This window comes from Marmota flaviventris, chromosome 6 (genome assembly GCF_047511675.1).
Source record: "Marmota flaviventris isolate mMarFla1 chromosome 6, mMarFla1.hap1, whole genome shotgun sequence".
NCBI classification, from domain to species: domain Eukaryota; kingdom Metazoa; phylum Chordata; class Mammalia; order Rodentia; family Sciuridae; genus Marmota; species Marmota flaviventris.
Window position 1 is genome coordinate 55,323,153 of NC_092503.1, and position 12,359 is coordinate 55,335,511.

The 12,359-nt window shown below is 32.5% G+C and overlaps 1 protein-coding gene across 2 annotated transcripts in view; it reads left to right on the forward strand.

Annotated features, from left to right (window-relative positions):
• Sec63 (SEC63 homolog, protein translocation regulator) overlaps nucleotides 1-12,359 on the forward strand; it is a 60,558-nt gene that overhangs the window by 24,611 nt on the left and 23,588 nt on the right. For both annotated transcript variants that reach the window (XM_071613153.1, XM_027928156.2), the window contains exons 3-8: nucleotides 353-467; nucleotides 1,532-1,644; nucleotides 7,517-7,578; nucleotides 8,175-8,233; nucleotides 9,408-9,458; nucleotides 10,438-10,546. In XM_071613153.1, the coding sequence (XP_071469254.1) occupies nucleotides 353-467; nucleotides 1,532-1,644; nucleotides 7,517-7,578; nucleotides 8,175-8,233; nucleotides 9,408-9,458; nucleotides 10,438-10,546 (509 nt within the window). The remainder of the gene's footprint in view (nucleotides 1-352; nucleotides 468-1,531; nucleotides 1,645-7,516; nucleotides 7,579-8,174; nucleotides 8,234-9,407; nucleotides 9,459-10,437; nucleotides 10,547-12,359) is intronic.

Consider the following 12,359-nt stretch of genomic DNA (forward strand, 5'->3'; position numbering starts at 1 on the left):
AGCTTATTGAATACTTAATATTTATATATTTTGATTACTGAATACTTAATATTTACATATTTTATCTAATCAAGTAAGTTAATAACTTGAATTAACTCCTGGACTTGAAATTCTACAAATAGTAAATAGAAAATTTATTACATGGGAGGCACTGTACTAGATTTTACAGAATTCAAAAGTGAGAATGATATTATCCTTGCTTTAATGGGAATATTCAACTCAGCAGCTGTAGAATTTGAGTGCTATGAAATTAGTTTATATTGTTTTATGCCTTAACTTCCCTATATCATTAGACTCAAGGAAAGCCATTCACATGTAATTATTTATACCTCATGTATCTTTTTCTTAACAGGAAAATAGTTCTACTAGCAGGATGGGCATTGTTCTTATTCCTTACATACAAAGTGTCCAAAACAGATCGAGAATATCAAGAATACAATCCTTATGAAGTATTAAATTTGGATCCTGTAAGTTGTATTATTATATTTTGTACTTTAAAGATCCCATTAAAACACAATAGGTCCACATCTAAAAGAAATTGGACCATGCCTAGAGAAATCAGACTTCAGTCAGTTAAAAATTTTTTATTAAAATAAGATATGAATTTATTATCATCTTAACATGCATATGTATATATATTTAAGCTGAAGCTATTAATTGCCATATTTTAAGTATTGTTTTGTAATTGCTAAAATATTTGAAGATCAGAAGTTAGCATATTTTAAAAGACATCTCTGAGGGCATTTATGTTAGTTGAATGTTAAAAATCTTATGCCTTTGTGTTGATAGACATGTAGGCAGTATGTTAAGTCTGGTTTGGGGGATCTCATTGAAAATTTGTCTTTTGGGTGTATCATTAGAATGTTAGAACTGAAATTAATGATAGAGATCATCTAGCTTTTTTTCAAATAGAGAAAATGAGGCTTGGAAAATTTGTGTCTTTGGTGTTTTGTAGCTTCTTAGTAGCCAAGCTAAATCTAGTGCTCTTTCCATTTTTCCCACAAACCACTTCTTCTAATTTGCTCAACAGATGGCTTGATTCAGAGATTTATATAATACAGAGTAAGGAGTAATTTCATCTTCTAGTTTTCTGCTTTGTAGAAGAAAAGTTTGCATATAATATGATTCTTCTTATTGTAACAACTGTTGTTATGGCAGTCAGGAGTTTGAGATGGTTTCCAGTCCTCCTCAGATTATAAGGGAAACAAACCTTTGATTTGAGCATTTTTGAGCTAGTCTTAATTTACTGTGATCATTTTTTGATAGATATCTGTATACTTTTGTTTAAATGTGGCATTCTGTGGCTTCATTTTAAAATCATTAATGCCTAGTATTGCAGGATATATTAATTCCATAAAATAAAAATACTTTTATTTTAAAATGTGTGGGGTGAAATTTATGGTACAAAATATGTAGGAGGAAATGTCAGTTTCTTTTGTCAGAATATTAAGTAGTTTATTGTCAAAATAGGTTGGATTATTTCTTTACCACATGGTGCTTGCTTTTACTAACACAAAGCTTTCCCTTTTAGGGAGCAACAGTAGCAGAAATTAAGAAACAATATCGTTTGCTATCACTTAAGTATCATCCAGATAAAGGAGGCGATGAAGTCATGTTCATGAGGATAGCAAAAGCTTATGCAGCGTAAGTATCATAGGACCCATTATGCATTTTGTAGAGGGGAAAATATAGTTTTGTGTTTTAATAAAATAGTAAGTAAAATAAGTGTCATACACTTTTGTTAAATGCTGACCTCACATGCTGTGTTATTTATGGAACTATTCTGCAGCCCTAAAATTGTGAACTTATTTAAATTAAGTAGTAAGTGATGAGTTCATTGAGCTATTTTGTAAGCATCTCAAGTGGAAGAGAGTATACTCGTACCTTGTTTTCATTTTGAGGCTTTTATTAGGCTAGTTCTGTTTCTCTCTCTCTCTTTTTCTTTTTCTTTTTTGGCAATGTAGTTGCCTCATTTAAACTACTTAAAGGCAAGTTTAATATTTACTTTCAATAAATACTTCATTTTTGATATCTTTTTACAAATTCATTTTAGTAGATTATTCCTAGTTTATTGTTAAATACTAGTTGAGAGGTGCTTTTTTAAGGTTTTTTAAAAAATTCTTATTTATTTACTTATTTATTTGCTAAGAAACGTTTTCTTTAAGAAAGTTTTCAGGACTTGCAAATCATATTTTTCTTGTTGGGACCGGTGAATTGTATTGTTATTGTTAAGAAACATTATTCAAACATGCATTATGTGTACAGACTTTATTTATATATTTATAGACTTTGAGGAACATTTTTGCTGTCTTTTTTGTGGTGCTGGGGATTGAACCCAGGGTTACACTTGCTAGGCAAGTACTCTAACACTGAGATAGATCCCCAGCCCTTGAGGAACACTTTATGTACACTTCGTGGAAGACAGAATAGAGTATATAACATTAAGAAGTTATTATTTCTTGGGTGTTAATACTACAAGAGACTAAAGTTAGCTAGAATCTTTAGGACTTAATGATGGGTACATCCCCACCTAGTTCTTTTGTTGAATTAAAGAATTATGAGGAATTGTGATGTATAATTTTGTCAACTAATTTAAAGAATATAAGTAGACTATGGATGACTCAGATTTAATAGCAAACTGTGAAAGTAATATGAATGACAAAAGTTTTGGAAACATGTTATTTTTGTGCTTAGTGAAACACAGACTTTTTACCTATTCCCTACATTGTTTTTTGTGGCTTACTGGTTATCTTTGTGAAATACTGTATGATTCTGTATTAAAGTAACGGTATCTAGGAGCTTCTGAAGTGGAACCAACATTTTCTCCATATCTCTTCTCCAGGTTGCTGTTTTTCAGTTGTCTCCTTTTTCCCCCTTTCAACATGTTTTCTTCAAGCATTTACTATTTTCCTTAATTATTGCTGTACCTTAATTGCTGTCTTCAGGTAATTTAAGAACTGAAGATTGTCAGAAGATGTCAGATAGCCAAGATTATTTAATTAGTAGCTTTAATTTTAGTGCTTTTGGTGCAGGGCTTTTTCCCCCCTCTTAGTCTTCAAGTATTATAACAAGTTTATGCTTCTGTTTTCAGGTTGCTAGCTCTGACTTTATGATGTTCAGTTCCTTTTAAAAAAGTTCAGAAAAATAATATAAGATTTTTAGTTTCAACTCAGTTATGTGATAAAGCTAGAGAATATTTTGTGTGTAAAATATTTTAAATACTTAATGGCTTATCAGACCAATGAATAAGTAAAATGTTAGTGGGACCCATAACTTTGAGATTTTGTAACTTGTATGAGTCCAACTAGATTAGGCAAGATGTCTATTCTATTAAATGTAAGTTTTGAGTAATTGAGAAGTTCTATTTTACGAGTAAATCTCATTATCCCAGTTAATTCAGGCAGCCTTTGCAGTGCATATATGTTTGATCTTCAGTTTGTTTCAGAATTTGCTTTGATGATTTTATATAATTTCTTTTCCTTGCCCATTATAAATAAATTTTTTTCCTATTTTCACATGCCAAATGTAGCTTTTAAAAGACTGGTTATTTTTAAGGAGTTAGACCATTGAATTCTCTGGTTCATTTTTCTGGGCAATAGTTAAAATTTGGCTTTCAAGTGTAAAACATTTCTTTAAGATATATATAGTAAGTGGACAGCATAGGTGTTACTTTGAAGATATTTTCGTGTGAGGCACTGGGTTTGATCCTCAGTGCCACATAAAAATAAACAAAATAAAGGTATTGTGTCCATTTACAACTTAAAAAAAAATGTGTTCTTGTGCTCCAGCACTTGACTATGTAATTTAACTCTACAGAGCCAACTCAGGGTTGCTCACATATAATTTAGTGAAAGCATTCTCTACATCAGGATTTACAGTAATCTGGGGTCTCTGAAATTATTTACAGAATTTATTTTACTTTTTTACAGTACTGGGAATTGAACCCAGGGCCACTGCTGAGCTACATCTCCAGCCCTTTTTTAGTTTTGGGGATGGTCTCACTATGTTGCTGAGGCTAACCTCAAATTTGTGATCCACCTGCTTCATCAGCCTCCCAAGTCACTTGAAAACTAAGTGTACTTTTTTGCTATCTTGTGAAAGTATATCTTCATTGCCTCTCAACTTAGAGGTGTGTGCCAATACATATTCTGTATATTGCTTGTAGTATACAGAATTTATATGAATTTGTAATGTGCATTTTCCCTGGGGACAGGGGACATAAGAGTTCATTACATTCTTAATAGGATTTGTGTTGCCTCTTTCCAAAAGTTAAGGGATATAATCATGTTTAAGAAACTACATTTATTATTATATGAATTTTATTATTATTGAATTTTAAAAAATTATAATAGCATCATTGGTCTGTTTAAGCTTGTTATATATGATCTATGCTGAAATCACGGGCTTATTTAAGGTACTGCAACTGTGTATATATATATATATATATATATATATATATATATATATATTTTTTTTTTTTTTTTTTTTTTTTTTTGTACCAGGAATTGAACCTAGGGATGTTGGGCACTGAGCCACATCCCTAGCCACCTTTTTTCTTTTCTTTTCTTTTTTTGGTACCAGGGATTGAACTCAGGGGCACTCGACCATTGAGCCATAACCCCCAGCCCTTTTTTCTATCTTATTTAGAGACAGGGTCTTACTGAGTTGCTTAGAGCCTTGCTTTTTGCTGAGGCTGACTTTGAACTCCTCCTGCCTCAGCTCCCTGAGCTGCTGGGATTACAGGTATGCGCCACTATGCCTGGCTCTTGTCTTGCTAAGTTGCTCAGGGTCTCCCTCTGTTGAGGCTGGCTTTTAACTTGTGATCCTTCTGTATCACAAGCCTCTTGAGCTGTTGGCATCATAGGTGTGTCACCACACCTGGCAACTCTAGTTTTTACTTTTATTTTTAATGTTGAAATATTTTATTTGTATGTATCCATGACATCCCTGGAAAAAGAATCCTATGATTTTTTTCTTTGTGTGTGTTTCATATTTCTTCTTCAGAAGATATCGTCAGAAGGAATTATCAGCTATGATTGTCAGAACAGTTAAAGCAAACTGAAGTGATGGGAACAATTGTTCTGCCATTTTTCTAGATCTTTGAATTACACATCAAACCTGAGACTGGTCACTTTGTACTTGTTTTACCTGATTGTGAAGTTCACAACAACTTTCTCAGCTCTATGATCATCATTGATTTAAATTTACCATTGTAACCATGCTTCATCATCACAGAAACTGGATGATGACTTTGGATCAAGGCCTAATAAGAACTTGGGGTTTACATCTTTTTTTGGCCTGTAGAAGCTCTTGAGAGCATTAGCCAAGACATTCATGACCATTCTCATGATGGTGTGGAGAGTTAATGAACATTAACTCTTAGGAATGCTTATACTGAAGCACTCATAGGTAGTAAAAAAATCACTTGTTTTTTTTTAAATTGACTTTAAATAAAGTTGCTGATTTGCTTGAATCATTTACTTGAAATAGTTGCTTGAATTTGCTTTGAGTGTCCAACATGGTGTCTTTCACAGTGGCACACCACAATTTGATGAATGAGTTAATGTCATTATAACCAAGTGTGTACTGTTTACAAAATCAGAAAATGATTCTGTGATATGAGCTGTGATTTACAATTGCAAGCTTTTCATATATTGTTTAGAAAACAGGTTCATTGCTGCCATCATTAGAAAGGCAGAGAGGACAGATAATTGGGGGGGAAATGTTCTGTTTACGAGACAGAATATTGAGAGAAACAATAGCTAAAGCTCGAGGTTTGGTGGACAGTTGTCCAGGGAAACCAAAGCAGAATATTTTGAGAAACATCCCTCTGTAGAGAAGTCGTAGCATCACTCTTATCTATTTGCAAGCAGATACTTTTCACTGGCTCCTGTATTTTGCTGTGGCATTGGGTCAAATAAGTGAGTTACAGTTAAACAAGGACCAAAAATATCAAGGCACAAATCATTGAAACCTAAGGGTGTTTTTTATTATCTTGTAAAAATATTTTATTGCCTCTCAGTAAAAATGATTTGTCGGTCAGAAACTGTGTTGCCTTATCACCATCTGTGCTAGCTGGTGACCTAATGCTGGGTTCACAGCATAACTGAAGAAAACGACAAAGAAAACATACAAATACACAGAAGTACCTTTTCAAATCTGTGTCGGCTCTCTGACTTTAAGGGTCCATGGAAAAAGAGCTCCACTGGAATTCTTTATTCTTATATAGGGGACACACAAGGAGAGGATCTATGGAACATTTGCCCAAAAAGGGCAAAGGGGTAGGATTACAAAGAACAGGTGAGTGTAACTCAACCCCTGCAGGTGATGACCACTCTTGGAGCCACGCCTTGTTTTCTGAGCTGGGGTAAATATGCCCGAGTTACTGGGACCTGGCACTACCATGCCAGACTGAAGGCAATAATTGTTCAGAACCCTGGTGCATCAGAACTTAAAGGCTTCTGTATCCAGGTCAGCTCCTGACATTGCCTCTTAAGTTCTGGGGAAAGAAATAGATTTGAAAGTAAACAGAATCTTTGCCAGTTGGTCCACCAGAATGCCTTTCTTTCAGTGATCAATTTTTTTATGGGTTTGCGCTATCTTCCTTGACTACATTGTGAAGTTTTTGTTTTGTTTAAGGTTCTGGGGATTGAATCCCCAGGGCATTATTTTTTAGTTTTAGGCATGGTCTCACCAAGTTGCCCAGGCTAGCCTCGAACTTGTGATCTCCTTGTCTTAGCCTCCTGAGTAGCTGGGATTGTGGGTGTGTGCCATCACACCTGGCCATTGTAAAGTTATGTTTTTTATAATATCTACTCTGGAAACTGAGATAATACCATCTTGACTCTGTGTCTTGAGCTCTGTGTTTAATGACTCTAATGACCTACATTTATAGCAAGGTGTTAAAAAATCATTGTGTTGCTTTCATCTTGCCTGGAGTCTGTTGGTTAGGAGGTATACTTCTTGTTCTGCTGATGGTTGGCTTAGAAGAAAATTCTGATCTCATCATAATTCAAATGATTTTTTCCACAACATTGGAATTTTACAGGTGGTGTTCTTTGAGAATATGCTCTAAATGTTTTGGAGGGACCTACCATCATGCATTATTTATATTTTTTAAAGACATTGTATTTATCATAAGTTATAACCATGTTTATTGAAGAGGTTTTGGAAAATATGAGACTATAAAGGGAAAATTAAAGTCACCTATAATTCTCCAGGAATAATTAAAAGTCACCTATAATTCTCCTTGCTTTTTCGGAAAATGTACTGGCTCAACTTGAGAACTCATGAGTTAGCAAGGAATATGTATCAAGGCTTAGTAGTTAGCAGTTTTTATTAATATAGCAATCTTTGCTCCCTGCCTTTTCCCCTGATATCAGAGAGACTTTTATCTTGATTTTCTGAATTAGTATCTTCTGAGAAATGAGTTGGTTGGTTAATGTAGTTTGTCTCTTCAAGTATATATTTTTCATATGTGGCTTTCTAATGTTGCAGCTTTATTTTTTTATGCTAGTTTAACAGATGAAGAGTCCCGAAAAAATTGGGAAGAATTTGGAAATCCAGATGGGCCTCAAGGTGCAGTATATGATCATTGTAAAATGTTGGTTATATAGTATATATTATGAAAATATATAGTATATATTATGAAAATGTATATATTGAAAGGAGCATTTTGATTTTCTTAGTTTATGAATAGGAAAATTATAATAGTTAAACATGCAAATTGGGTTTCCTTTTAATTTTTTTTTTGAAGACTAGTTTGAAAACTTTGAGAGAGAAGAGCAGTAACTGTCATTGTTCTTTCCAGTAGATAAAAATTAGGTGAAAAAAATATTTTTTGTAAACTAATAACAGACTTTCTCATTCATAGTGTTTATATAGACTTGACATATAAAAGAATTTAGTTTTTTTAGGAAGAAAGTTGTGTATGTAAATACTTTTTTCTTGTTTTTGAAAAACTTGTACTTAAATAGGGTTGTTTTTCTTTTTTTTGAAAAACTTGAACTTTTAGATATAAAGTATCCCTTAACTTTTGTCTAATGATGCCCACATCATGTAATCTTTCTGTAGGTATTTTTAGGAAGGGGAAAGAATGTAGAATTTTGAGATATAAAAAAATGAAACTAAAAAGTAGAGATTCTTCAGAAACTATGATATTCTTCCTATTTCAGCCACAAGCTTTGGAATTGCCCTGCCAGCTTGGATAGTTGACCAGAAAAATTCAATTTTGGTGAGTACGTTTAGATAAGACATATCATGATGTGTTTGTGGTAATTTTTGTTATATACTATGTGTTTTGGTATAATCTAAAGAACTTTTACAAAGAAAATACTGGTATAACTTTTTAAATTTAACTTGAACATATTCCATATTTTACAAAATAGAGAAAACAATTGGTTCCTATTATTGGGCTGCTGGTTTGAGGTAGTATGTTCTAAAGTTTATTTTCTTTCAAAAGTATTTTCAGATAAGGTCCTAGTTTTGGTTTGGAGAACACTGGTTTTTATGATACACATTTAAGGACTACTCAAAATTGAAATCCTTTTTTTTCCACCTTTATTCAGGCTAAACTAATTTTAATGTATGTTAAGTTAAACAATATGTATTCCATATGGTACTTCAGAAGGCAGTAGGACATCAGGTTGAATCAGTGAGAGTTGGTATAAGCCTAAAACTTTGGGAATTATTTTACCTATTGTTCAAGAATAGATGATTCCTTACTACAACTTTCTTGAAAATAATTGTCTAGGAGCTACTTCTGAATGCATTTGTTTTGCAAATGGCCATTTTATGACATATTGAAATTGTTTGTAGGGGTAGATAGTTGCTGCATATAAGTGTTTGTCATGCTTAGGGTTACTTTGTGGGAATAGGAGGTAAGTAAGGAAGCTACACAATTTAGGATCAAGCAGTGGGGGGAAAATTCAGTAGATGTTTATTAGCAAACAGAAAATTTTGAAGTGTATCTTGATGGGCAGTTTTTCAGGGACTTCTATTGTCATTTATTTCTAGGGCACTAACTGCTTGTAAGGTGTGAGTATATGGAATACTTGACTGGAAGGAAAACAATTTATAAAGACATTTTGCCATTTCTGTATTTTGTCAGTAAATAATAAATCAAAAGATAATTTATTATGGTGTATGAGAGCATAGGCTCTATAGATTACTAGATCCGCCACTAGCTGTGCCTAGGACCAGCTATATAACCTTTCTGTACTGTATTACCCATCAACAAGAGAAAAACAATAGTGATTCCTTTCTCATAGAGTATGAGAATAAGGATTAAATGAGATAATACATGAAGAGTACTTTTAACAATGCTTTCGTATTGTAAACCTCAAAAGAAATGGTCATGAATGTTGTTATAATTTATCTAGTAAAGGTCATAATTTTTTCATTTCTAGGTTTTACTTGTATATGGATTGGCATTTATGGTTATCCTTCCAGTTGTTGTGGTAAGTTCTAGCCCTTTTTATTAACATTTTTTTTTTCTTTTTTTGGAAGGCATTTTTTGGAGTCTCCCTATAATATTTTAATTTGTATTAGAGTGTACTTCATTAATCCTTGAACTTAAGAATTTTTGCTTAGCTTACATTTAAAGATCTTCTAAAGGTGAAATTGCTTGAGTTACTTAAGAGCCTATCTTTGTAATCCATAAGTAAAACATACCTGAGGTAATACAGGTATATTTAGAGTTTAAAATGAAAGTTTATTTTCATTTGTCCCCAACTTCATTTCTGTCAAGGATAATTACTCTTTGTTTCCTCTTTCAAATTTTACGTGCACTTTTTTTTTTTAATCTTTTATATAATTTTACTGTATGTATTGTTCCTGTGACCTTTTTTGTTTTACATTTGGAGCACAGCATATAAAGCAGCCTCATTTAAAAAAAACATAATAACTGCATAGTACCATAATATGGAGATATACCATAAAGTTTTAAGATTTTTACCACTTACTACTTTTGTGACTTGTGTTCTTTCTGATCCTGGAGTTCATCTGGGTCCTAAAGTGAGGCTAGTAATTAACATGTCTTGCCTATAGAGGATTTTTGTGTGAGAGCCAATCATATGAATTACTAGAATGAGAGTATCATGTGAATTGTGAAGTAATTTATTGAAAAAATTTTAAACATGTGCTGTCCATTGGGAACTAACATACTGTTTATAGCTGTGAGTGGTCTTTTTCCTGTTTTGTTTTTAAATAATTTTTTCCTAAAACTAAGTTCTTTAATCATACACATATAGTAATTTACATTTGTATTTAGGCTTTTGGCAATAGAAGTATTTGTTCTAAAGATCAAGTGCTTTTATTAATTATGAGTATTTTATGTTGAATTGAAATATAAAGAAGATTTGTCATGAAAATATTTTGCATCAAACTTAACATTTATTAATGTTGTCTTGCTTTATTGTTTTTTTGTTTGTGTTATAGGGTTCTTGGTGGTATCGTTCAATACGATATAGTGGAGACCAGATTTTAATACGTACAACACAGATTTATACATACTTTGTTTATAAAACCCGAAATATGGATATGAAACGTAAGTCAAATTAAATAACTGAAATTAGTTATATTACTTTCTGATTAATTTATGTGGAGTTGATATATATTCTTTAACTCTGTATTGGAGAAATTGCATTTTATAGTTTCATAGCTAATCAGTTCATATAACTGAAGCCAGAGGAAAGTGCTGTTTACCCTTTATCACATTTTTTTGACTTGTATTTATATTATTTCCAGTATTTATATATTTTATCAGAGATTTTATGATAAAACTTTATGTTTGCATTTTCTAACATTACTAGCCAACATTTTTTTGTTGTTTGTCTCAGGTACTATTAAGGACTGTCCATTTATTACCTCAGTTAATCTGTATTGTGCCCCCATCAGTAAATGCTGTTTTTAAGCATGTTTTTTAATGAGGACTGCAGCACAGAAAAGTTAGCATGTCCAAGGATACACAGTGACAGTACTAGGGTGAGCCAAAGGCAGTTTGGTCCCTGAGCCTTCAAGCACTTCATTAAACCATATTAAATGAGTAAAAATAGATGTTTTGGGTGTGTTGAAAGAAAACTGTCAGAATATTTCATTCTCAGGGTCTTATTTAAAAATTCCTTTTTGGGGAAGAAAAACGCATCATACTGAATACTTTCTTTGATCCATAAAACACACTTTCTAAAGTTCATATCACTGGAGAATGCAATTTTGTTCCAAAACTGAAATGGACTTCTTTGTATTTGGGATTTGCCAATTTTACTAATTTTCTTATTTTTTAGTTGTCATTGGACACATACCTCTATTTATTTATTTCTATATGGTGCTGAGGATTGCACATGCTAGGCGAGCGCTCTGTCGCTGAGCCACACCACAGCACCACTAATTTTCTTGATAATGAGAAAAAGATTCCTCAAGATCATACGACAGTGTGCACACAATAATTTTTTTAGAATTGAGTAGATGTTTCTTTTTCTTGTGCATATATATTATTCTTATGTTATATTGAAATATTGCTATAAAACCTTTCCTTATTGAAAATGTTTCATGTTTATAATGTTTTGATGTTTGTTTTTTTTTTCCTCAGTGATCTTGATTTCTGAGGCTGGTTCTTAACCTTATATTAATTTTGCCAGAAAAGCATTATTTAGCTGGTAGATTTGTTTGTTTTCAGGAAAGATAGTAATGGTAACCATTTACACATACACTATGTTTGTTGTATGTCAGACACATGTAAAAAAACTCAGGTGCAGAGAGGTGAAGAATAGTGCTCTAGGTTCTTTAACTTCAGGGTTTAGGCTCGCTAACCTCTGTATAGTTCTGCTTTTTGTGTATTTTTTAAAAGTATTTTCTGCGGTAAGGTAAGATTGATGACTGTAGTGCCAGTCCTTAAAGAGCTTATAGGCCTGACACTTGCTGGGAATCTTATGTATTTCAATTGTTTATTCACAAAACCGTCTAGGGTTCCATCATTTTCTGGAAATTGCAGTGTATTTTTGTTTACTCAAAGGTATGACAAGTCACACAGTGAAGAAACCTTCAACTCTTTTTAACGCATTATTTTTAGTGTGTTTAACTATAGGGCCCCCTTTTTTCTTATATAACAGTTATCAACATCACACAGAATGCTAATGCTCTATAGAAAATTTTTTGGAGCAGCTGGTTAAGTCTAGAAAAGGGTGCTGTTATAAGTGATTTTAATGTATCCAGTTTCTTTGGTGCCTTAGTTTGTAATACATTTTTCTTCACTTTGGGATAGGCAGTATTGTCCACATTTTAAGAAATAAAATGTTTTTTTTTTTTAAATGGGAGAAATTAATACTTATCAGTAGTAGAGTTGAGATGATTTTCAGAATGGT